At 45.2% G+C, this 23,866-nt stretch overlaps 1 protein-coding gene across 3 annotated transcripts in view; it reads left to right on the forward strand.

The window, feature by feature from the left end:
* KCNMA1 (potassium calcium-activated channel subfamily M alpha 1) overlaps positions 1-23,866 on the forward strand; it is a 763,502-nt gene that overhangs the window by 528,482 nt on the left and 211,154 nt on the right. For all 3 annotated transcript variants that reach the window (XM_052640358.1, XM_052640359.1, XM_052640360.1), the window contains exons 10-13: positions 10,531-10,641; positions 13,656-13,761; positions 15,484-15,566; positions 19,051-19,120. In XM_052640358.1, coding sequence (XP_052496318.1) covers positions 10,531-10,641; positions 13,656-13,761; positions 15,484-15,566; positions 19,051-19,120 — 370 coding nt within the window. The remainder of the gene's footprint in view (positions 1-10,530; positions 10,642-13,655; positions 13,762-15,483; positions 15,567-19,050; positions 19,121-23,866) is intronic.

Genomic DNA, 23,866 nt, shown 5'->3' on the forward strand with positions numbered 1-23,866 from the left:
TAAAAATAAACCAGGAAACCTTCTAACTGGCCAAGTCCAGTGTCTCTTTTTTATTATAAAAGAACTTTAGAAGCTGATGCAGCATGAAATTCATGGAAACTTGATTCTGTGCCTCTCAGGGTTTGCACCTCCACATCTGGTACTGGTATTGCATAACCCCCCAAACCATAGGGGCTTCTTCAAATGTGAGTACCAGTTGTCAGTAAAAGCAAACTTCTCTCACCTCCAATACTTTGTCAATAAGGACACATGTTCGGAGATAGATGTATGCCCATCTCGTGAGAGGTTTTATGGCCCTAGCCACTGACTTCAAAGGCAAATGCTAGCTAGTATATAGAACAGATTTAGGAAAGCTCCCATCCGAATATATTTGCTCAACTAATAATTATTTGAGCCCTGTTATGTTCTAGGCACTGGGCTGGGTGCTGTGGGTTAAAGGATGAGCAAGAAGATATGATTTTTGCTCCCCTGCGCCTTACCTGAGACTGATCAATCAGAACCACCCAAGAGCTAGTGGCAGCTATGTAGAAGCTGGATTACAGAGGAGCCTTGTCTCCGTGAAATGCTCTTTCGGCAAGAATTTTGTTCAATAAAATCATGAAGGTATAAGGCAATCATGAAGACTGCAAGCCTTTTAAAGGGAATGCTCCTAAAAGCATTAGATAATTCACATTGGTAGATGTCTCCATTGGAGTAGTTTAGGCCAAAGGTAACAGAGAGATGACTTGTGGACCTAAAAACCTACAAATCTAATGACGGACCCTGTAAAAGAGGGGTGCGGAGACATTTAGGAAGTAGAGGGGCTGCTAATGCCACCTGGAGTTCTGGGCCTTTCCAATCTAGCGAACATCCCTCTGTGGTGTCTTATGCCTTATCAACCTCTGGAACCTGTGGACTTCTCCCAGTACTTGTGTGTGTGTCAGACAGATGATGGAGGCTCAGGGTGTTGGGTCTACTTACAGTGGATGGCTAGCAGCACACAGCTAGCAGGGGCAACAACCTTGGGTGTGGCTGAGGAGTGAGGCCACACCCAAGGATGTGTCAGGATATGTCAACTTAATTGTTGTTATGGGAGGGCCATATCCCAACAGCTTCCGTTCTAGGGCCATATCCCAACAGCTTCCGTTCTAGGGCCATATCCCAACAGCTTCCGTTCTAGGGCCATGAGGCATGCAGGGGTATTTGGGAAGGCAGTGGGGTCAGTTTGCACATCAAAGCTAGCATACTTTCCCTCTTCCAGGCAAAATTAAGAACCACTTCTTTGCTTGGACTCATTCTCCCTCTGTTCTGTCTTCATCCCCAGAGGGTATAGCTGATCTTGTCTTTCATCTTCTCTTCTCTTGGTGCCTTGTGTTCAGAAGCAGCATTATCAAGTGGAAACAGGCACATCTGATTTGATTGGAATAGAGGAAAATGCTGTTCAAGTGCCTGGATTTCTCTGTTAGTGCAAAGAACCACCTAAAATTGGAAGAATAGGGTCAAGGGAAGAATGGCTTACTTAAAAATGACCAAAGGCCACAAAACCCTGCAGTAATAGATGAATAAAAGGCAGAAGGGCGAGGGTGTTGTAGAGAGACACAAGGAAGAACCAGTGTTATTTATGAGATTTGGGCAATTATAGAATTGCTTGCTTAAGAAGCTATAGAAGTCCTCTTCCACGAAGGAAGGAGGAAAGAGATAAAACCAAAATAGTGGTGCTAATACCTGCATACTGGGTTATTGTGAGAATTCAGTGAGAAACTAAAGCTAAACAAATCTACAGTTAAAGTTCTTTGGTTATAGGCAACTGAAATTTATTCTTGCTGACTTCAGCAGAAAAGGCTTTTCTTTTTTTTGGAAGGTTAAAGTATCTTACAGCATTCAGACAAAAGCTGAAGATGCCAGAAAGGACAGAGGTGAGGCTGAGAAGCAGCACTGGGGTCCAGTAAGCAGAGACTCAGAGAAAGTCCTCACAAGCTTTCACCATGAGGATCAGTCAGTTCCCACCATGAACTTAGTGTCACTTCATTTAAGACTGGAAAGCACTGCTTGTCCTAGTCTGGGCAGGAACCATGACTGAAGGTCCCAAGCCTGTATTTGATTGGGGAGGAGTGGCTCCCCAAATTTAAAACGAGGTGTTCTTCTCTAGATTGGACAGAACCTATGCTCCAGATGAGGGATGGCTTCTTCATTATGCGCACAAGCAGCAGAAGCAGGCTTATCTGCATCTCCCCTCCTCACCCCCATGTCCCTCCTTCCTTTCCCCAGTCCAAGGTTTAGGTTTATGCTTAATTTTAGCATGAATGCCATTCTAGACAACCAGAGAACTGGGACCTCACCATGGTCCCGATCATTGCATTTTTCTTTGTAAGTACTTTGAAGACATTGTTACAAAAAAAAAAAAGTGTATGTGCACACAAGCGTGAATGTTTGTGTGTCCAAAACAAACCTAGCACCTAATTTAAGAATCTGTACATTTAGGGACTTTGCTGGCAGTCCACCTGCCGGTGCAACGGGTACAGGTTCAGTCCCTGTTTGGGAAGCTAAGATTCCATATACCTTGCAGCCCAAAAGCTATAAAAACAAAAGCAATATTGTAACAGATTCAATAAAGACTTTAAAAATGGTCCACATCAAAAAAATCTTTTTTTAAAAAAATATCTATACATTTAGGTAACTGCAGATTTCATTCTATAGCCAAATCCAATGAATAAAGATCAAAAATTAATTACTAAACCCTGAACTCCCTCATTTGATGTCATTTTAAAATTTAGATGTAGACTACTTTACTTTTTCCCAAGAAATGAAGTGCTATTGAAAGGAAGGTGCATGTTAGACTGGAACACAGTCAATATCTCCTGCTCTGAGGTTCTTAGTATTTATTTTTAAGGCTTGGGTTGAGGTTCCTTTTTGGCAACAAGCTACACAAGGTGTTGGCCATTCCTCATGCCTGGTAGCTTTCCTGGTAGCTCAGCTTTCCTAGTAAAGCATCTGTCTGCAATGCAGGGGACCCAGGTTCAATCCCTGGGTTGGGAAGATCCCCTGGAGAAGGAAATAGCAACCCACTCCAGTACTCTTGCCTGGAAAATCCCATGGACAGAGGAGCCTCACAGGCTACAGTCCATGGGGTCGCAAAGAGTCAGACACGCCTGAGTGACTTCACTTTCACTTTCTTTCATGCCTGTTATAACCATCTAATTATGATTGGGGATGATGGAGGTACAGATACAGATCCCTCTGGGTGGTTTAGATCCTGACTGTCTGTGTAGGATGAGATGTGCCCTCTTTGTGCAGAAAGTTCTGGTCCGGTCAGGGCATCCCAGTGTTCTCTGTTGGGACTGCCAGTAGTCTGTCCTCTGACCTTGGGACTGTGTTTTACAGAGGTGCCTTTGGTACACTGCTGGAATCTATTTGCTCAGCCTTCTGCCCCCATTTAGGGAAACAACCAAACAGCCTGTCTCCTCCAGAACAGCTCTATTGACAGCTGGATAAGATGATTACTTTATTCTCTTCCTCACTGGGGGGGAGAAGATATTCCCTTCCTTTGTGATTAGCAAAGTGCTAGATGTGGGTCCTGGGTAGACAATTATCTCTGAACCTCCTTGGGTTTTTTTTTTTTTTTTTTCCCCCGGTTGTTGTTGGCTTGCTTTTGTTTTTTCATCTTCTTTAATGGGCGATGGTTAAAACCATGGGATCCTGAGCTCCATACACACTCACAACTGTTTTGTTTTCATTTTTGTCTTGTTTACATGCACTGTTTTCTTACAAACTTGAGACACAGTGATAGGTCAGCGGTGGCAGAATCAGCCAATGACCTGCAGGCTTGCAACGCACTAACTAGAAAATGTCTTCTACACTTCCCATGACATAGAGTGTGCAAGCCAAGCATACTTCGCCAACCAGTCCACTGATCAACAGTTAATTCTTGAGAGCCCAGAAAGTTTTAGGGGTTCTGAGCTGGGTCTCAGGGCAGCCCAGAGTTAGCAGCTGTTTGCTGAAGATGACCATCCCACTGGGAGGCAGTTCCTTTGGGATGGGCTCCCAGTATAAGAGGCAGTGGGAAGGCAGGACTAGGGTTACCCTTCTTCCTTCAAGCAATGGGATTATGAGCCTTAAGGGGAAATCTGGGTAATAGTTGCTCTAAAGGACATGCCCCGAATCAGGGGATGCACTACCAGGTGAGAAACAATGGAAAACTCAGAACCTTCCTGAATCTCTTTCTCATAAGAGACAGTCTTGGAGAGAGAGTTATGTTAACCCTGATGGTTTCAGTTCAACATAGGAGGGACGACGTGAACTTTGGGTACTGACCACTGTGTGATCTGGGATGTGCCGTCTTTTATCACCCCTGCCATCTATGTGAAAAATGCTGCAGAATTCCCTTGACAAGTCCTTCTTAAAATTCATTCGCATCAGACACAGTCTCCAGTAGTGGGAGGTGTTGGGGGTGAGAGCGAGGACGAGCCAAGCATGATTAGAAGGCTCAGCAGAGAGACAGGAAAGATTCTAGCATATGTATTTGATATAAATATTATAGTTTTACAGAGACATCTAGATCAATATATGCCACATTTCATCTACCTCTTTGACAAAGTGAGCGCAATGTATTCAGGGAAAGCTGTATAGGATTTTCAATTTACTCTGTATGATTTATTGTGACAGGATAGCTATGGGTTTTTTAAGTTCTTTATACTTGTTCCAGTAAAAATGGATATAGTATCTTAAAAAATAAACAGCCCAGAGCTGTGCATTTTACATTGTCTTCCTAGAGCGAGGCTCAGCTGAAGAGAGATCTGAGACCTCCCTGCCCTTGTGGGAAGTGATGCAGTCAGATTCTCCATCCTCACTCTTGAGAGCTTTTTAAAAAAATTTTTTTTTAGAGTAGGGGTTTGGTAACAGGGAACTGCATTGGGAAGCTATGGCAGACGTCTAGACTAGATAGGCTGGTGTGAACAGGGTGGGGCAGAGAGCTGGAATACTGAGTGGGTGCAGCCCCAGCAGTCTGGGTCTCTTCATTTTCTAGTGACTGGGCCCCAGGTCACACAGCATAGGTCCCCCCGACTCTTGAGTCCTAGCCCAGGTTCATTTCAGGCGCACCAGCTTCTTTGGTATTGCAGACATCAAACCAAGGGGATAGGTCTGCCCTTCCTCCGGCTTTCACCTTGCACTGAGCTCTGGACCTCGGTTTCCACATTGAAATAATGCAGACAGCAGACTAAACATTCACCAAGGGCTGTCCTGATGCTGAGATAGACGGAGGACGTGGAAAAGAGCCTATCGTTGTCGTAAATCTCTTTTTCAAAGGCCACTGGCTTTAAGAAATGTTACCTGAGTCTTTCAAAAGGTGTAGACATTGGTTCTCATTGAGCTACACTCAACCTCATTCCATCTCCAGATGCCTCATTCGCTGGAACCTTTGACTGGGAGACCCTTCTCTGTCCTCATCTTATACCTTCTGCCATAAGTCAGTTTCCCTTAGTGATCCATTCAGAAAGACACCAGTGGAACTGAGTTCTAAAATTGAATTTCCAACTCCACTGGGGCAGTCCAGCATGCTTGGCCCGTCTCCAAGAAGAGAGTAGTGAGAGTGAGGACACTGTGTGGGATTTCATTCCGAAAGTGGAGATGTGTCTTAATGGGAGGGAAATATTGAATGAGGATGTGCCCATGAAATAAGCAATTAGCACTTTTGTGATAGAGCCTGTAATACTCAAGCATCATTCCTCTGATTAAGTCACACTCCACCCTTGATGCCAAGCCTGCTCCATGTTGCCCATTCTAATTCAATCCATCCCCTCTTTCTGGAGCCCTTATCCAAACCAGGCATGCTTTCTTACACTGGATGAGTAACTTCTTCCCACAAAGTGCCATCGACTACTATTTTGGCATTTAAGATGCTTCCTCATGTATCTGACTTCAATGGATCTTTTAATCCAAGCTGCTAAAATTAGTTTATCCCAAGAAAGAGTTGTTCACAGGACTTGACAGAACTTTAAAAACCAAAGAAGTCATTCCACCAGAAATGGTTTGTGATTTGTTAGCCATCTTCCCAAACCAAGTGGCCAGGCCCTTAATGACATCAATCATTAAGATTACTGGTAGTCTTGAAAAGTTTGAATCCAGAGCCACAGATGGGAAGAGCATTAGAGCCCTTCACAGCCAATGTTCCTGAATGTTCTCTATTGTCAGTGAATCTCTTATTGGATTTTTTGTTCTCTTGTGGGATCCTTGGGCTGGACATAGTATAAAATGCTATAAAGGTAGTATTTACATCACCTTGCAGCCCTTTGCTATGGCAACCCACTCCAGTGCTCTTGTCTGGAAAGTCCCATGGACAGAGGAGCCTGGTAGGCTGCAGTCCATGGGGTCGCTATGAGTTGGACACAAAGTGACGTAGCAGCAGCAGTAGCCCTTTGGCTTGCCAAATTGCATGCCTTCAATTAACAACTTGGTTCTGAGTTTCTGCTGTCATTCAGCCTTTGCTGTCTTGAGCTTGCCGGCCTGGCTGACTAGATGCAGCTAGTATCTGTTGATACCATGCTGCGATGATGCTTTAAGTGAGGGACTCTCTCCTGTCCCGGGAGGACCCTCCAATGTCCCCTCCATTGTATGTCTGAAGGAACCTCTCATTGACCTATTCCTGTCTGTTGTAAAGGAGTAGAAGCTAAAATACCCAAGCCTCTGCTCTCCCTCCATGTCTTCACCTTTGTCTTTGTGAGAGTTAGGGTTAGAGACCCGGATCATGTCCTGGACAAGTGACTTTACCTTCGGTGAGATGTCAGGCATGTGGCTTAAGGAAATTGAGGTTCAGAGAGGTTATTTGAAAAGATGCAGAGAGTAGGAATGCGGGGTTGTTTGAGGATCAGATGAGACTCCAGGATCTACAGAGCACTCCATATCTGTTACATCCTGATTTACAGACATCACATGAATCCTACCGTTTAATCATGCTTACAATGGCCCAGACTCTTTAGTAGACCCTTCACATGTATTGTCTATTTAAATAAATCCTCAAGATAACCTCATGAATCAGGTACTAGCTCCAACCCCTCAGAGACTCTGACTTTATGATTGTAAAATGCAGAATTGGTACCTTGCCCAAGACTGTTTAGTTATTTAGTGTCTGAGCTGAGCTGACACAGGGCTATCAACATACGAATCTCACATGGTAGATTTGTAGGCATCAAGGAACCCGACAGAGATAATTTTGGATGAGGAACTTTTTGATGTTCTTCAAATCATACACGGTGAACAACCATCACTATGCTTCCAAAGAGGGCACACCCTGCTCTCAATCGCACAATATTCAATTATATTTTCAGTCACTGAAGATGTGAGACATTCTTGCTTCTCTTCTCCCCAGCAATAACAGCCTTCTTCAAACTAGTGCCTCTGGAATTTTCAAGAATCCTGAAAATATTACTGGAAAAAGAATGTTTCCCAGTTCACCGTCCATTCCCTGTGCTCCTGCAGGGCCCCTGGCGCTCACTCCCTCAGTTACGGGCTGGTGAGGAGCAGATCTCCTAATGCAGGTGCTGAGTCGGAGAGGCAGCTTCACCCCACCCATCAGTTCTAACTGCATTCAAACATTTTCAATATGTGGGCTCCCTGATAACTTCCACTGCATGGAAAACAAAGTGGAGGGAAATGATTATTGGCACAAAAGGGGGAAGCCGTAAATCTTCAACTCAGATAGAGGACAGATTGGAACAATATGGGTTCTCCAAGGTTGCCATGATAATGTACCTAATAACTCTTCTTGGGCAAAAAGGCAATCTGCTTTCAATCAATCTCGCTTTTTTCCTGAGCAAAAATACCAATTATGTTGAAGGGAGATTTTTTTCTTCCTTTTTTGATAAAGACTGCTCTCCACCTCAGAAATCATGCTGTAGCTTAAAGATATATATTTTTTCAATTGTCTAGAATGGTATTGGATAGGCCAGCATCAAATGAGAAAAGTCAATCCCTTTTTTTTTTTTCTCCCCTCTCCTGCCAACATTTGTCTGCTTCTTAAGAGAGGTGGAAGCTAATTAAAGGCTTAAGGGATAATATTGATTGCATTGGAATATATTTTATATGTACCCAGCACATTTTCAACTAAGAGAACCCTGACTCCTTCTAAGGCTGAATAAATCAGCTGCCTGAGTCTTTGATTCAAGGGTGAGAGGATGGACTCACCTCCTTCCCCTCCGCTTCTCACACATCTGTCCTAGAGATGAATGATCTCACAAGAGGAAGAAGGAATGCTGGCAGATGTTCATTCAGTTCTTTGCGTACAAGATAGGGAAGGATGAATGTTCTGGCATTTCCCTGGACTGATCATTGATTTGAGTCCTGCTCTGAATGATAACCAGGCTTATGCGGGTAAAGAACTTTGAGCTTTGCAGTGCCTGGTGCAGGAGGCTGGATGGGTAGTATTAACCTCTCAGCTCCCTCGTCTATCGAATGGGGATAAGTAGCTTGCCCAGAATCACACACATCCTTGGTGGCAGAGCAGGGAATCAAACCTACCTTACTATCAGGAAGAGTCCCACTCACCCATCTGTCCTGCAGAGGTGCCCGTACATTGAATTCATTCTGGCCTCATTCTTAATCATGGAAGTTTGTAGGCAGAAAGCATTAGAATTGTCCTCCAAACAGCCCTGTTGTCTTTTGTGGAGATGTCAGATTAGGAGGGAGATGTTGTTTTTTTGGTCAGTTTCTGAACATGCTTGGCAAATTCAAAGTCAGAAATCTTTTTCAGAAAATGCACATTCATTTGCAGCCTCTTTGGTCCATATAAATGCGCATTTGCCACAAGAATCCTTTTTTCAAGATATGACCCGACAAAAATGTGTATAACCCTGTTGTTCAGTTTGCATCATGTTTCCTGACATACTGTGCATTTCAGAAGGGAGTTACTCATATGCATTTTGGGACATCAGATTGGGATCAGTGGCCAGGGGACCTCCCTTAACCCAGCAGGTACTGGCTTGAGAGTCAAGTGGTTATATTAAAACGTCTCTTCTGAGGAGGCCCATTGACACCCCCCGCCCCAACAAGGGCCTCCACTTGCCCGATCGCTCAGTGCAGCACCGTAACAATAACAGTCCATAATGGTGATATTATTAACTGCATGGTGCATATTATTGATTTACTCTTTGTTCTGCATCATTATCCTTTCACCAATGAGTTTACTGTATTATTCTCACATACTTAGTCAAGCACCAAATTACACCGAAAGGGCAGGCTCTTGTAATGGCATCTAATGGAACATCGCATAAGCGATCATCACTGCCTCCTCTTAGGAGTCGCCTCCAGCCAATGAGCTCTCTGCCTTACTGGAATGTGCACAGAGCAATTATGGAGTGCAAGGGGCCTGGCCATTCTAAATTTCTCCCACAAAATTACTGTGCTTCATGCTCACCACCTGCCCATGCCTCAAAGCCCAGCCAGGGAGTCAGCCTCTGTCACTGTCAACATGAGAGGCACAGGGACCTGGGCTGAGTGAGCCTTTTGCTACAGTCTCTTTACTAGAAGCTGGCAGATCTCATCTCCGCAGTCAGTCTCTTTGATAGTTTTGTATCAAAGAGCTTACTCCTGATTGAGCATCATAGATAGCGAATGTAAGAGGCCACAGTATAGCCGGTGTCAAAGTCAGATTGGTCCAGGAGCCAAAGATATTGGCGGGGTGCAGGGGGGTGAGGACTGTTCTTCCAGGAGTCCTGGAAGATGGGCTCATCTCCTCAAGGGGAGCCGCTATTTCCGGAGACAAGTCCAAAGCACCGCGAAACAAAGGCAAACCATTCCATCCTCATCCCCTGTCCAAAGGTAAATTCCTTTGTCTCTTGTGGAAATCTCAGGCACCCTAAGGAAGCAGCTGTCTGGGGATGCACAGCCTGCCTGTGGCACCATCTCAGATTCCATAGGTGTCCCATCCCACATTTAGCCCTGAGTGATGCTCACTTACTGTAAAGTGTTACATGCTCCCATTGTCGGAGGAGTTATGGCAGAAAAATGCAAAATTTCCTTTTTACTGCTTATGGCCAGCAGAGCCCATAACGTGTCAAGCCGCACATTAGCCACCCTGATAAAAGTCCGCTTTCTTACACACAAAATCATCGTTTCAGCAAGATTTGTTATCTCATTACCTGATAAGCTCTATGTCATAAACCAAGACTCATTCGGTAAATCTCCCGGGAGGACGCTTTGTGGGCAGAAAGGGAGAGATATGAATCTGCAAGGGGCTTGATAATGCAGCGTTTAAGCGCAAGCATAATGTCACTTATTGTTAAATGCATAAAACCACTTGGCCAAGCAGTTGGGCTTTTAATAGGATTTTGTGTAGCATCAGGTGAGAAGCCATATGCTTTTCTGTCGAGGAGTCTCTGAGCACCTTCTGGCCCTGCTGCTTTGCCTCACAGCCCTCTGGGGAAGGGAGCTGGGCTTTACCAAGTCTCCTCGGAGGACATGAGTGCTTCCCTGCAGCTGTGCGCTTTTCTCTTGTCTTGCTGGGGGCGGGTGCCAGGGCATCTCTGGAATGGCCTCATCTAACTGGCCTTTCCCCTTCAGGCATATAGTGGTCTGCGGACACATCACGCTGGAGAGCGTCTCCAACTTCCTGAAGGACTTTCTGCACAAGGATCGGGATGATGTCAATGTGGAGATCGTCTTTCTTCACAAGTAAGAGGCCCCCACAGTTTTGAGACCCTCCAGCCAACCAGGCAGCACAAGGGGGCCCCCCTGAGTGTCTGTAGGTGGGGTGATGTGGGGGTGGCACTGGGGGGCAGGGCAGAGTTGACGTAGCCACCGTCTCTGCTGGGCTCATTGGAGAGGATGTCCTAGAAATGATGGGAAGGAAGCAACCCATTCGTTTGGTGATAAGAGTGGCACCTGCCTCTGCGGAGGTGACTCTCTCTGGCAAATGACAGTAGGTTCATTATTGGTCAAACACATCATTACTGTCCCTGAAGCTGTCTGGATCTGTGCAATCCACGTGTATCCACAGTGTCTGGTGTGGATTCTTTATGAACGTAGGACTAACACAGTGCCCAAGCAAGACACAGAAGTAACAGGAAGCAGGGTTCAAGACGATAACAACAGTAACAACAGCCGTCATTCCTAGGAACCTTCAGTTTAGGACACAGTGCTGGTCACCATAGTCTCTCCTTAAATCAGAAGAGGGAGTAAGAGTGCATGCTCAGCTCAGAGGACGATCTGGATCCTGACTCAACTAAATCCCTAACCAATTAAGACCCTGGGCCTCAGTTTCCACATCCATAAGATGGGAAGTTCAAAATGGTTTCTACCTACCATCTTGGGCTATTATCAGAATGGAAAGCAAATTCATTCCAAGTATACAGAGAGGTGGCAGGTGGTAAAGAACCCATCTGCCAATGCAGGAGTTGTACGAGATGCAGGTTCAATGGGTTGGGAAGATCCCTTGGAGATGGGCATGGCAACCCCCTCCAGTATTCTTGCCTGGAGAATCCTATGGACAGAGGAGCCTGGAGGGCTATGGTCCATAGGGTTGCAAGGAGTTGAGACACAACTAAAGCAACGTAGCATGCACACTTATAAAGAGAATCAGACACCCAGTAAGTGCCCAATAAATGTTAGCTGTTACCATGTGAGAGAAAATATATTAAGCTATACAGCGGACTTAGGCGGTAGGACTTAATCAAGTTTGTTTTATAGGGGAGGAAACCAAGATATCTCCCTTCCACTCAGTGCTGTTGAGATCTTTTGCCTGGTCCCCTTGAAGGTAAAACATAGCCCACCACAGGGATGGAGAGATGGAGAACACAGGCATGTTCACGTGGGTGGCACTGTCTTCCTCTTTTATGGAGATGGGGTCATCATGGGGCAAGTCTTAGCCCCACATTGCCAAGGGACAAAGCTCACATGCTGGTGTTGGCTCCACTCGTTATTGGCCACCCAGGTCTCAGTCCTGCTCTGAGATCTCACTGAGGTTGACTTCCCTACAGTTATCCTGTACATCTCCTTCCTTTTGACATTGTGAATATGGAACTGGCAACCATGTTTGAGCACCAGCATTTTTCTTCTTAGCACTGACTTCTCCAAGTTCTGAAAGGACTGGGCAGACCATGGACACAGGAGCTCAACCCATACATTCAATTAACTGCTCAGCCACTGATGACCAGCTCTGGGGCCCATCCTCTGCTGAGCATGTGGAAGGTTGAAGACAAGTCATCCTTCTTGGACATTTCAAGATGAGCACGTGTGCAGCAATTAGAGCACAACATAGTTCTATTAATGTACTGACGTCAGTTTAATCAATGGCAGAATCACATGGGACATCTGTATTGGGGAGAGACCACCACTCCTTGTATTACCAGGGTAGGCAGGCTTCCGGAAGGAGGCCCTGCTTGTAACAGATCTGGAAGACCGGTTGGACTTGCATAGGCAGATGTATTTCTCTCACCCATTGCTTTAGTCCAAATCAACAAGCTGGCTGCTAACGCTTCAGTTGCTAGGATTTACCTTTGTGTCCCCAGCATCTATCATTGTCAGCCCTGTCATCCATGGCCCAGTTAATTAACCTCTCCAAGCTGTGGGTTAATAACATACCTTCCTCGAGAGTTGTTCTGGGGTTTAAATGAGTTAATATTTGTCAAGTGCTTAGAATGGTGGCTGCTGCATAGCAAATGCTCGAGAACATTAGCAGTTATCATCATTACTAAGTACTATGTTAGGCAAGAGTTGATTAACTCAGTCCTTGGCACCTAGTAGGTTCTAACTGAATGTGATCTCCCAGGGCCTAGTGAAGTACCTAACAGATATTAGATGTTTCTCATTTCTAAAGAATTAATAAATGAATGGATAGGCTAACCAATGTTTTAATCCTTGTCCTGCGATGGGAAAGATTGCAGGATGTGGCTCAAGGCTAAGAAGGATAAATAGTGTCCACATGCTGAATCAAGAACAATACTGGGAGTGGACTGACCCTGTGTCTGTCTACTCAGAGGAGACTTTTTTGGATCCAGTTCCTGAGGTTGAGAAGTCCATGAAGTGGAAAAGGAGGGAAAAGGCTTTTGGTGAAAGGAACAGCAGGAAGCTCTGCCAGGAAGACCTTTGGCTGATCCCTGATGTCACAGCCTCTGTTCTTCATTCATAAAATAGTGATTCCTGCTGGGCCAGTGGTTAAGAATCCACCTTGCCATGCAGGGGACAGGGGTTCGATCCTTGGTCAGGGAACTCTGATCCAACAAGCCGTGGAGCAACTAATACCACACACAGCAACTACTGAGTCTGCACCACAACCAGGAAAGTCCATGCATCGCAAAGAAGGGTCCTGCATGAAGCAAGGTCGACCCCGCCGTGCCGCAACTAAGGCCCGACAGAGACAATAAACCAATCAATAAAAGAAAACAGTGAGTGAAATACAATGTTAAAAAGTAGGGATTCCATTTGTGATGAAGTTGACATTTTGCCGCATGGGCCTCAGACTCTAAAGGTAGTGAAACTCTTCATTTTAGCTTGGTATTGGTTTTGATTTTCAGTTGGGCTGGGGTTTTACTTCTCTTCAGTGTGAGCCTCTTATTTATGGCAAGAAAGAGGGTGCTCTGAAGGTGAAAGCCTTTTCTCTCTCTGTGGAAATTGGAGAGAAGGGAGGCCATGGAGGCTGAATACCTGACTCTGTTATATTAACAGCTGTCTCTTCTCTCCCTGCACAGCATCTCCCCTAACCTGGAGCTGGAAGCTCTGTTCAAACGACATTTTACTCAGGTGGAGTTTTATCAGGGTTCAGTCCTCAATCCGCATGATCTTGCGAGAGTCAAGGTAAGAAGGAAGGAGTGGCTTCTGCTTTTATTCCATCTAGGCGGTGTGTGACTCTGGGGTGACAGGACATGCCTCCTTACATGGCCAAGAGTCCCTTCCAAAGCTCTTAGAAAATAAATCAGATGCTACCAACCTTGGTATCACCCTTGCCCTGGTCCCAGGACTTTGTCCTGCTGGCACGTGGTAGACCAGCTATGAGCATTCCATACATGGACTGCTTGTACATAACATGCTAGATATCACTGGGCCCCTCAATATCAGCGCTGCTAAGGGAAGCAGACCAGTTGTGTGGACTCAGTGGTATCATGCATGACATAGCAATCAACTCATCCCCATTTTGAATACTTAAATTGCACTCAGCGTAGCTCTAAAATCTGTTATTTATATCAGGAAGGAACATTAAGGATAAAGTATAAAATAAAGTTTACCCAAGCCATCAAACATTTTGAGCTTCCTTTTTTTCCTCACCAAGACTAAAGGTGTAAAACTAAGCATGCAGATATTTGGCAGCACTTGGTAATGAGCTAGTCTTTCTGTCTAGAGCCTACAAAGTTAGAATCTTCTTATAAACACGCCTAAAGGGATATAGCAAAATGACATCCACTGCTTTGCTCATTTTATATGGATTTTGTAAGCATGTTCAGTATTTGCATGCCAATGGGGATAGATTAATATTCTGAATCCATTGACATCTCAGTGCTTACTGCGGTCACTACATAATTCAGTAAATAATGTAATTGGCAAGCATGAATAAGCCAAAAGAATTTGGGCAAATTCTTTGCTTTATGAAAGGAAGAAAACTGGAGACAACTTCTGACATACCATGGAGGAAACCATGCCCTCCCACCAAATGCAGAAATGGGCTGTCGTAAGCACAACATCCCAAGTAGGACAGACCAGAGCCAGCATGGGAATTCTTTCATGTACAGAGTCTAGTTACTATTATCCAGACATGATCCAAGTTATGTCTAATGTGAAATCTTATGAGAGCTTGGGGGAAATAATTATTGTCCATGGACCTGATTTAGTTGCAAGCAATTCTTAGCACAACTTGTGATCCTCTCAAAGGAATAAGTTTCCGTTGGCACATGTTTAGCTAAGTCTTTAGGTTGTCTTTCAAGGTCATCTGTAACATATCATTTCACACTCAGATTTGTTGTCTTTTGAATATCTGAATGCTAACTGAATACTAAACAGTACTTAGCCGTTATCTGAGTTAGGGCTCTCATTTCCTCTTCTTCCACATTTAAGATGTGAAGAAAAGGTTAGATGAAGGACTTAAGAGTCTAAATTTCTGAATCCTCAATGACCCAGTTAACTTGGTAGCCTGAGAGAAGGGGTTTCACCCACCTAACACCACTTCCCGATTGGAAAAGTTAGGATGATGGTGCAGATTGTGGGGAAAGGAGGTGGAGAGGGACTGAAAGCCTTAATTAATTGTTACCTCAAGACAGAAAGCTTCTGTGTAAGAGGCTAGGCAAAATGAAAAGTGTAATTACCAAGGTACACGTTGTCCCTTCCAGCAGCAACAAGATGAAATGTTTATACCATAACAAGAACTTACAACCTACACTTTTGACAAAAACTATAATCTCTCAGGATTATTATTTTTTCTTTTCCTTGCAAAGCACCAGGTTCCCCCAGAGCTGTCAGCAGAGAGAGACTGCAACCAAGGATGGCTATTCATATTTTTGTGTTCTGTGATTTTCTTTGGTGTCTTAGATAGAGTCAGCAGATGCGTGCCTCATCCTTGCCAATAAGTACTGCGCAGACCCCGACGCCGAAGATGCCTCCAACATCATGAGGTAATCTCAGGGAGGCAGGGAGGCAGGGAGGGCTCTGGGCTGGGTGCTCCATGGCCACTTGCTGTTCTGTTGGGTCCCTCTGCAGAGCACTGTCTCTGCAGGGCCTTCTTTCCTCATTAGCCACCTTCTAGCTCACCACGTGCATAGGTCCAGGGTGGGGGGAACTGAGGCTGTGGTGGGTGCAGAAGGCAATGACACAAGGCATCGCCAACCAAAAGCTCAGCCTTAAAAGATATGAGGGCTCACAACCAGACTTGGGGTGCAGGACTAGCAAAGGAAAGATAGATTTCACTGGGAATATGCCTAAACTAGGGGGGCCTTTTGGAATATCTGGAAGTGTTCTTGGTTAGGGGACAGTGCCCCTCATGCCTGGTGGATAGAGGCGAAGGTTACTACTCAACATCCTACAATGCACAGGATGGCCCCTGTAGCAGAAAATTGTCCGGCCACAAATGAGGAGCCCCATGTTAGAGCATTCCAAGTGCATCTACAGAACACTGATTAATGTCTCCCACAAAGAGGGGTTTGTTGAGCAATTGGCTTGTTTCAACCAGTTTCCCCAAATGAAATAGTTTTCTTTACTGAAAGCCTCCTCAGTGCTTTGAATACTCATATGAATTTCTAAGGTAATGTTCTGTAGAGAGTTTCTCAAACCTATTTGACTACAATCCCTTCCCCCCCTTTTTTTTAACAGAGTGCCTCCTGGTGGGGGTGGGGGAGTGGCAGTCAGTCTTTGGAAAACGCTGCCCAATGCCTTTGTTGTAAATAGGCTGGGCTCATCTAAGCCCATTTTCAGGCCAACTTCTGCTCCTTATTGTTTTTATCATTTCACGAGAAAATTATTCCGTATTTTTCTTCACATAGACCCATATTCCAGACATCTTGGGGCTATGCAGTTACCAGAAAGATAAGATATTTTGCTCCAGACAGTCAAAGCTCTTTTTGGATTCTTCTCGACTGAAGCATAAATTGCAGAGTAGTTAAGAGAACTGGGAGGGGATCATAAAGAGAATCTTCTGGAGAAGAGGTGAACTAAGAGGAAACATTTCACTCCCACTAGATTCCCAGGAACGCTTGGCTAATTGTGAACAGCCATCCTTTGGGTCTAGACCCAGATTGTCCTCTCCCTGCAGCTTGGTTTCCTGTGTCCTGGGAATTTACCTGGGGTGGAGGCTAGGGAAGCTGCCTTTGCACCACTACAGTGCTCACATCTCCTTGGCTTGGCTTTTCCTCAGTGGTCCCAAGGGCCATGAGCTTTCCCACCAGTGAGGGGGCGGAATTCCTCGGGAGCACATCCGTCCTCCTCTCGGCATCTGGTCTTTGTGTCTGGCAAGTGACATCTGGCTCAGTGTGCTCTTTCTGCTCCCTTTTCTTTGACAGTATGCGTAGTGCAGTCATCTTAAGAGAGTCAATGCGCAAACTGCTGTAGGCATGGGGCTTCCCAGGCTGCAGGGAACTGGTGCGATGGGGACCTGCTTCCACATCTGGGCCTGTCCCCTAACCAGTCACAGCTCCAAGTGACCACAGTGGCCCCAGCTTAAGGTGCATCACTTGACTGTTTCCTTGAGCTAGGATTTCTAGCCTTCACATTTTTGTGTCATTTAAAGTGATAAAATTATAGCTTTTAAAGAATAATATTTTTCAAAATGTCAAATGGAAAACCAAAAGAAGATGAAGCTTAATGTTTTGACCTTGTAGAGAAACTTGGGGCTGGTACTACCTTTTATTTTACTTTTTAAAGTGAATAATTGATAATAGTTTCAAAGTGGGCATTTCTTTTCACAATATTCTGTTTAAGCCCTGATGACAGTAGGGTTAACATGAATACATATAGGGCACCTTATGCCAAGGCATAAAAATGACTGAGTGAAGGTACTATCAGAAGTGTGATCAAGCCGTCCGCTGACCAGAATCAGAACTAAGGCCCAGCCAGCTGAAGGAGGTGGGAAGCTCAGGGTTAAAAATGGGCTCTGTCTTTCCCTTATTTGTATAATCCTCCTTTCTCCTTAGTTTAATGAGACCAATCTGCCCCTTCTGAAATTAAAATGTCAAAGATCCGTTTGAAATGAGCTAATGCAGAAAACTGGCTGATGCTGTGAACTGAATTCCGAGAGCTGACAGAGGCTCAAAGTCCTTGAGTTATAAGCATGGGCCAACACAACACTTTTTCAAAAATAAAATGAAATCCTTCAAGTGTAAAAGCCCAGGGTGAATTTGTGCAGGGAGAGGTTTCTGCATGATCCATTTCCTAAATTCACAAGTGGTCGCTTTTCAGACAAAGCTGCTTCCTGGCTGTTTTCTCTCCATCTTTGCACAAAAAGGGATGAAGCGTAGAGCGCTTCCTGGTGGGGAGTTTGTGGGGGTGGTCATGATAAATGCACTTGCATTTCTGATTAGGCTTCAGAGGTGGGCCTTTTGTGGAATTCCATTCTTTAGCCTTCCTTGTCACAGAAGGAAATGTACAATGTCACCTCTGACAGAGCTGGTAATGACAAAAACCATAACTTACACATGGAGAGAGCTTTTAATGATTTCAAAGCATTTTCACATCTGGCTTTTCATGTGCTGCTCATACCAAAGCCTGTGAAATACATAAAGCAGGTACCCTTGCCCCCAGTGTCCAGATGAGGAAACAGTCACAGAGTGCCCAGGGATTTCCTGGAGCTCACCCCGTTTGTTAGTATAGCAGCTGGGACCAGTATGCAGGTGTTTCTAGTCCTCTGTTCCCAGCCCCTCCCCTTTCAGCATCATGATTGTTACGGGGAACAGAAGGGAGGGTTGAGATGGGGCAGGCAGTGGTTAATACTAAATATGGACTGCGAGCAGTTCGGGGGAATTTTCCAGCAGACCACGACCTCCTCTAGGCCTTGGCACTTATCTAACCAGCATCAAAGTCGTCATCTAGATGCTATTAACTATCAAAGGCTGAGTCATGGATCCCCTCCTAAGAGTCCTGCTCAGAAACCATTTCTGTGAGAGTGGCCATGTGTGCGTGGCAATTAGAATCATTTGTCAGCTGCTTGTCTGATTTGTCACGTTGCCTCGTGTTGTTAACTTGGAATATTGAACTCAGAGCAAATCGTTTCTGGGCTCCTCCCTAGGGTATGTGAGATGGCAAACCTCTGTTGGCCCCGCGAGTGGAACTTGCTTTATTTAGATGCCTAGGTAGGCAGTAAGCCTGTGACACGCTGCCCCAGACCCCCCATGCCCAGGACACGCACGCCGTCACCATGGCATCACAGGATCTCTTTCTTCTTTCATGTCTAAGGCAGGGTCTATGGCTGCTCTGTGATTTCCTTTTCACACGACCATGGGATATGATGGTGGAAACACAGTTTAACTTGGCCCGGTGCCTGCAGCCCCTCTGAAGGCCCTGGCTGCTGGCCCCATAGTCACTGCATTTGGATGTAATCAAATTAATCTCGCCATCAGACTCCAAGGGCGAGGCAGACCCGGGCTCAGCTTTTGTTCTCTCCTCTTTCAGAGTCATCTCCATAAAGAACTACCACCCGAAGATAAGGATCATCACTCAGATGCTGCAGTATCACAATAAGGTAGGGTAGCAGCCTGTCCCAGGCTCAGAGGGCCAGACGGGGCCCGAGCTCTCATGAGCGTGAGGTCCAGCTGCACACGTGCGTGTGCCTGCATGTACACACGCGCCGGTGCCGTCCAGAGACCTGGAGAAGGAGGAGTGACGGGTGAAAGCCTCCCAGGACGTTTCTGCAGCCCAGACACCTTGTTTGCAGGTGGCCCCTGGAGGGAAACTTCTTCACGTAGTGACTCATTTATTCAGGAAACATTTGTTGGTCCCCTGGGTTCAGAAATATCAATATGTCCTTAGACTCCATTCCAACAACCTCCATTCCTGTGTGCTGCACTCATTTCTCCCATCGGTATTTAACGAATACCTACTACTTGGTGAGCACTTGGCCTGACTCCTCCAAGCCCACATGGAAATGGTATGTGCTCAGGGATTTTGCAGTCAAGGTGGAGAGTGCCCCAGGTGAGTGAGGGCACTTTTCTGCCTGAGACCAGGTGAACTTGGGGGGATTGACTGTGCATGGGGTGGAGAATGTGGAACACGGAGTTCTCAAACTCAAGGTGAGAGTGTGCGCAGTTGAATTCAGGAAAACAGCTGGCTCTCCAGAGATTAAACATAAAGGGATTTTCCTAGTGTTACAGTTTAGGGGGGATCAGAAAGAAAACCAGTGATGGAGTCTACGCTGTTTTCCTTATGATTCCTTCTCCATAAACCACAATCCTGTTTCTCATTCAGAGGCAGTACTCCTTTGCTTGGCTGTCAGGAGACTCCAAGGAAAACAGCTTTGGGGGAGGGAAGGTGCCGTCTCTCTGTGTTTGATGTGGAACCAGTTTTGAGAAACTGGAGGCTGCTCAGTACCTGCCGCCAGGTGTCCTGTCTGGGCAGAATGACTCCCTGCTGGGTTGTGAGTGAGCGTTTGTCCCGTCTTATGGGCCATATTCCCTACAAAATAGGCAGTCAGGTGACCCAGAGAGGACTCCATTCTGCCAAATGTGCCAGTGCCCTGCCATTATTTCTTAATTGCTGGCAAGTGCTGTCCCCTCTCGCTGTGTGGAAGCCCGTCGGAGGTATTGTGGACCGGAGCCTGCTGGCAGTGACTGGGATGCTGCCCACGGCCCACTGCCGCCCAGCCCTCCCAGGTGGTTCCCCTGCAGACTATACTGGGCTCCAGCCAGTGGGTTGGGTGGTGGACACCCAAAGACACAGTGACTTCTTTGTCTCTGGAAAACCCAGGACACTAAAGAGAAAGTGAGGATGTTGGTAACCCATCGGCACCAATCTGGAGAAGTCTTTAGACAGCAGCCCCTGTAGGTGGAGGTGAAGTTTATGAACAAGGCTGTGGCTGGTGAAAGCTCTCGAGGCTGTGAACTCTCCCTCCTTCCTCTGTGATTTGAAATTTCATTTAGTGTGGGAGTGCCTTAAGCCATTGTTTAGATTTGGGGCTGAATTTAGATTGAATAGGAAAATGAATGTTGTATGTTTAGAAAAGGATGTCAGTTCCTTTTCTTCTCCTTCCAATGAGTGCTGATATAGCATCTTCAAGGAATTAGGGAGAATTTCAGTTCTGTGATTCTTGTCAAACTCAGAAGTAGTTCTGTGGACCTAGGGTCCAGATGCCACTGGTCAGTATTAACATGACCAGGGCAAGCTGAACGTCTTTTACAGCCTCTGCCTTGTCATTATTCAGAAACAGTGATGAACACATCAATCGACCCATGATTAATTGCTTAAAACACATTTTGTTTAGAACCACCCTGATCTATTTGGGTTTCAGACTTAGGAAAAGTCACTTATAAGACTTTGTTCTCGTAGTATGTGTGAGAGTGAATGGGGCATAGTGACTTTGTTATAGGGCTCTTTTCATTTCCTTTTCCTCTTGTAGAGAAAGAACAGGAAGTCCACTGGTCATTATTTGCCATCTCATTCCTTGTAGAATTGCAAATAGGCATTCTTCACCTTGCTTTACAATTTTGCTGGTTTTTTAAGATCCTGCTAGCTACCTTTGTAATATTGCTTTTCTTCATTTCTTAGCACTTTCTCTTTACCCACAACTAGATGCCAATAGATCTCCATCCATTAAAACTTGCTTTCAAAAAAACCCAAAACAAAATAAACTTGCTTTTAGGAAAGAACCTGTTGCATGCATGTACACTTACATGACTGTCAGCATATCCCAGAGGATACTTAATTCCATAATTGAATACCAACCTTAAAACAGGAAGAACTTCAATTCCCCATGATCTGTTGATGGTGGTATTCTAGGATCTAGGGATGTAGGGAAGTGGTCTTCTTTCCATATAAAACTGGATCTGAGTTTGTCATCATCTCAGACATTTGTGTCATATTTTAAAAGAGCTTTGACTTCCATTATTTCATTTAACCCTCAGTTAACCATCTGTGCACTTCAGTATCCCAGTGTCACTGCAGACTGTGGGTCTAAGTTCTGTCTCAGACAGAGCATCTCTGATGGGTGTAACTCATGGTCACTTGGCAGACAGTGAACTAAGAGGCAGAACTGCCAACTGCCACCCTCTCGTTCAGTCGAGCCACAGGCTTTTGAACCAAACTGTGGTTCCTCTGAGTAGGACTTACAGAAGGACTGAGGGTCTCCAAAGTCTATCTGTTTACCCCAGTAGAATTCAAGGAGAGAAACCCTCAACCTCACCATCCCCCAACATGGAAAGGAGATGGTGCAGGGTTTTTTTTTTTTTTCTTATTTGAGTGCAAATGGCTTAAAACTCTTGAAGGAAAGGATGGTTTATGACATCTCGGGAAAATATCACTCCTGATGATTTCACTATCAATGGACTTTTAAAATGTCCCCAGCAGACTCTAGAAAAAGAGATCTTTGTCTATGACCTGAAGCCAAGTCCCAGTGGCCCAATGGAGATGGAAGTTTGCTGAGCTTTCTCACTGTAAATCCTTATACTTGAGCAGAAATGTTTAAGTGTTTGCTCTGAGATGACCTTCTTCATCATGGTGGCTTCCCCAAAGTTGAATGTGTAGTGAGAGATGGTACTGGGGCTGGAATCTGTTTGTTCTGGTTTCCAGAACAGCCTATTTTCACGTTCCTTTCATCTCAAACAGAGGAAAGCACTGGTCCTGCTCATCCTGCCTTAGCAGGGCTGTTTCCAGATGAGAAAGGATTTGCCTCTAGACTCCTACATAGTAATATGCTGGCATCTCCCACTGGACCCACCTTTCCCTAAAATGAAAAAATATAGAGTCACCAGAAGCAAACAAGTTGAATTTCTAGATCAGTCTCTTTTTGTGTGCGGGGGCGGGGATGTGAACACAGTCCTTCCAACCTTTAGCAGGTCCCTGGGTGGCTCCCTGCCTCACTATTGGAGAAGATATGATAACCAAATAAGGCTGAGGAGTGAAACAAACTTGCCATTTCTGTGTAACAACATGTCTAAAGAACTCAGTACCAGATGGGTACACAGGGACCCAAGACCTAAAATCCTAAAACTGGCACATGGGGATGTGAGAGACCATCTTAAAAAGATTTTTTTATTTGTTTGAAGGTGCCATGAAGGTCACATGGTGTCTGTCTGGGGCTTGGACCACCCACATCGCCTTTCACACTTGATGATTTATTTGTTCATGACTTAGATTTAATTTCTCCTCATTCTTCTCAGATGATGCTTGTGCAGATGAGTGTTTTTCCACTTAGCCTGACGTATTCTCTATGATACCAGGGACGTAAAGGGGAAAAATGGGCTTCTTAAGCCAGTGAAGGATACGGAGAGAAATGGGATAAAGGGCAGGGTAATTAATGGAATTGAGTCTGTGATGTGCGAAGGTCTCTGATACTTAGCTTGACAGAAATTCCCATCTGCTATAGCCCACACATGGGACTATTTTAACTGCTTTCATTGGGGAGGATACAGTCATCTTTCCCAGGAGTAAACACCGCTGGACTAGGATTCACAAGTTTGTTACAGAACAGGATTTTGTAAGAGGGAATTTCACAAGAGTGGTATTTCTGAAAGCCAGGCTTGGAGCCGTTGGACTTGGTCGTGGCTCCACAGTGGAGTCTTCTCTTTCTAGTAGCATGCCTGTCATATATTGCCCTGAAAGTGAAGGGACTCCTCCTTTGTGTTCCTTGTGTTTGCTGATATCTGGAGAGAAATAGTCATTTCAGGGCCATAGAGTCTTGGCATTAGTAGAAGCCTGGAAGGGCCTGACTCAGCCTCCTGTGCAGAGCATAAGTCTATCTACTGAGTCTTGGAGAAATGCATACTGAGTTTTAGGGACAAAGACCTTGCAATTTTGGAGGTAACTTTCTCCAATGATTAGGCAAATTACATCCTTAAAAACTACTTTTATGAAACAAGCCAAAAAGCTTCTTTCTTATAATAGACACCAGTCAGTCATTCCTAATTCTGGCCCTTGGACCAAAACAAGACAGGCCTGGTCTCTCCTCATCACAGCAGCACCTGAGCTATGTACAGGTAACCATCCTGTCTTCCTGGAGGTGTGGCGCTTCTTCCGGCTGAATGCTGCTGGCTCCCTTAACTGTTCTTCAAAAGATATTTTTTTAGAAACCATGTCTCGTCTTAAAGCCTGTCATTTTTCTCTGGGAGTTATTCAGTTGTCAACTTCTCTTTTTAAATCTGACTGTTTTAATCTGACAGCTGGATCAAGTGCTGGGGAAGTAGCCTGGCCAGTTCACAGCAGAAGAGGACATTCGTATGTCCCATGATCTGGAGACAGTTTCTGACTAACTACCGTTGGATTTTTCTGTAATCTGTCA

The sequence above is a fragment of the Budorcas taxicolor genome, chromosome 5, assembly GCF_023091745.1.
Source record: "Budorcas taxicolor isolate Tak-1 chromosome 5, Takin1.1, whole genome shotgun sequence".
In the NCBI taxonomy this organism is placed as follows: Eukaryota; Metazoa; Chordata; class Mammalia; order Artiodactyla; family Bovidae; genus Budorcas; species Budorcas taxicolor.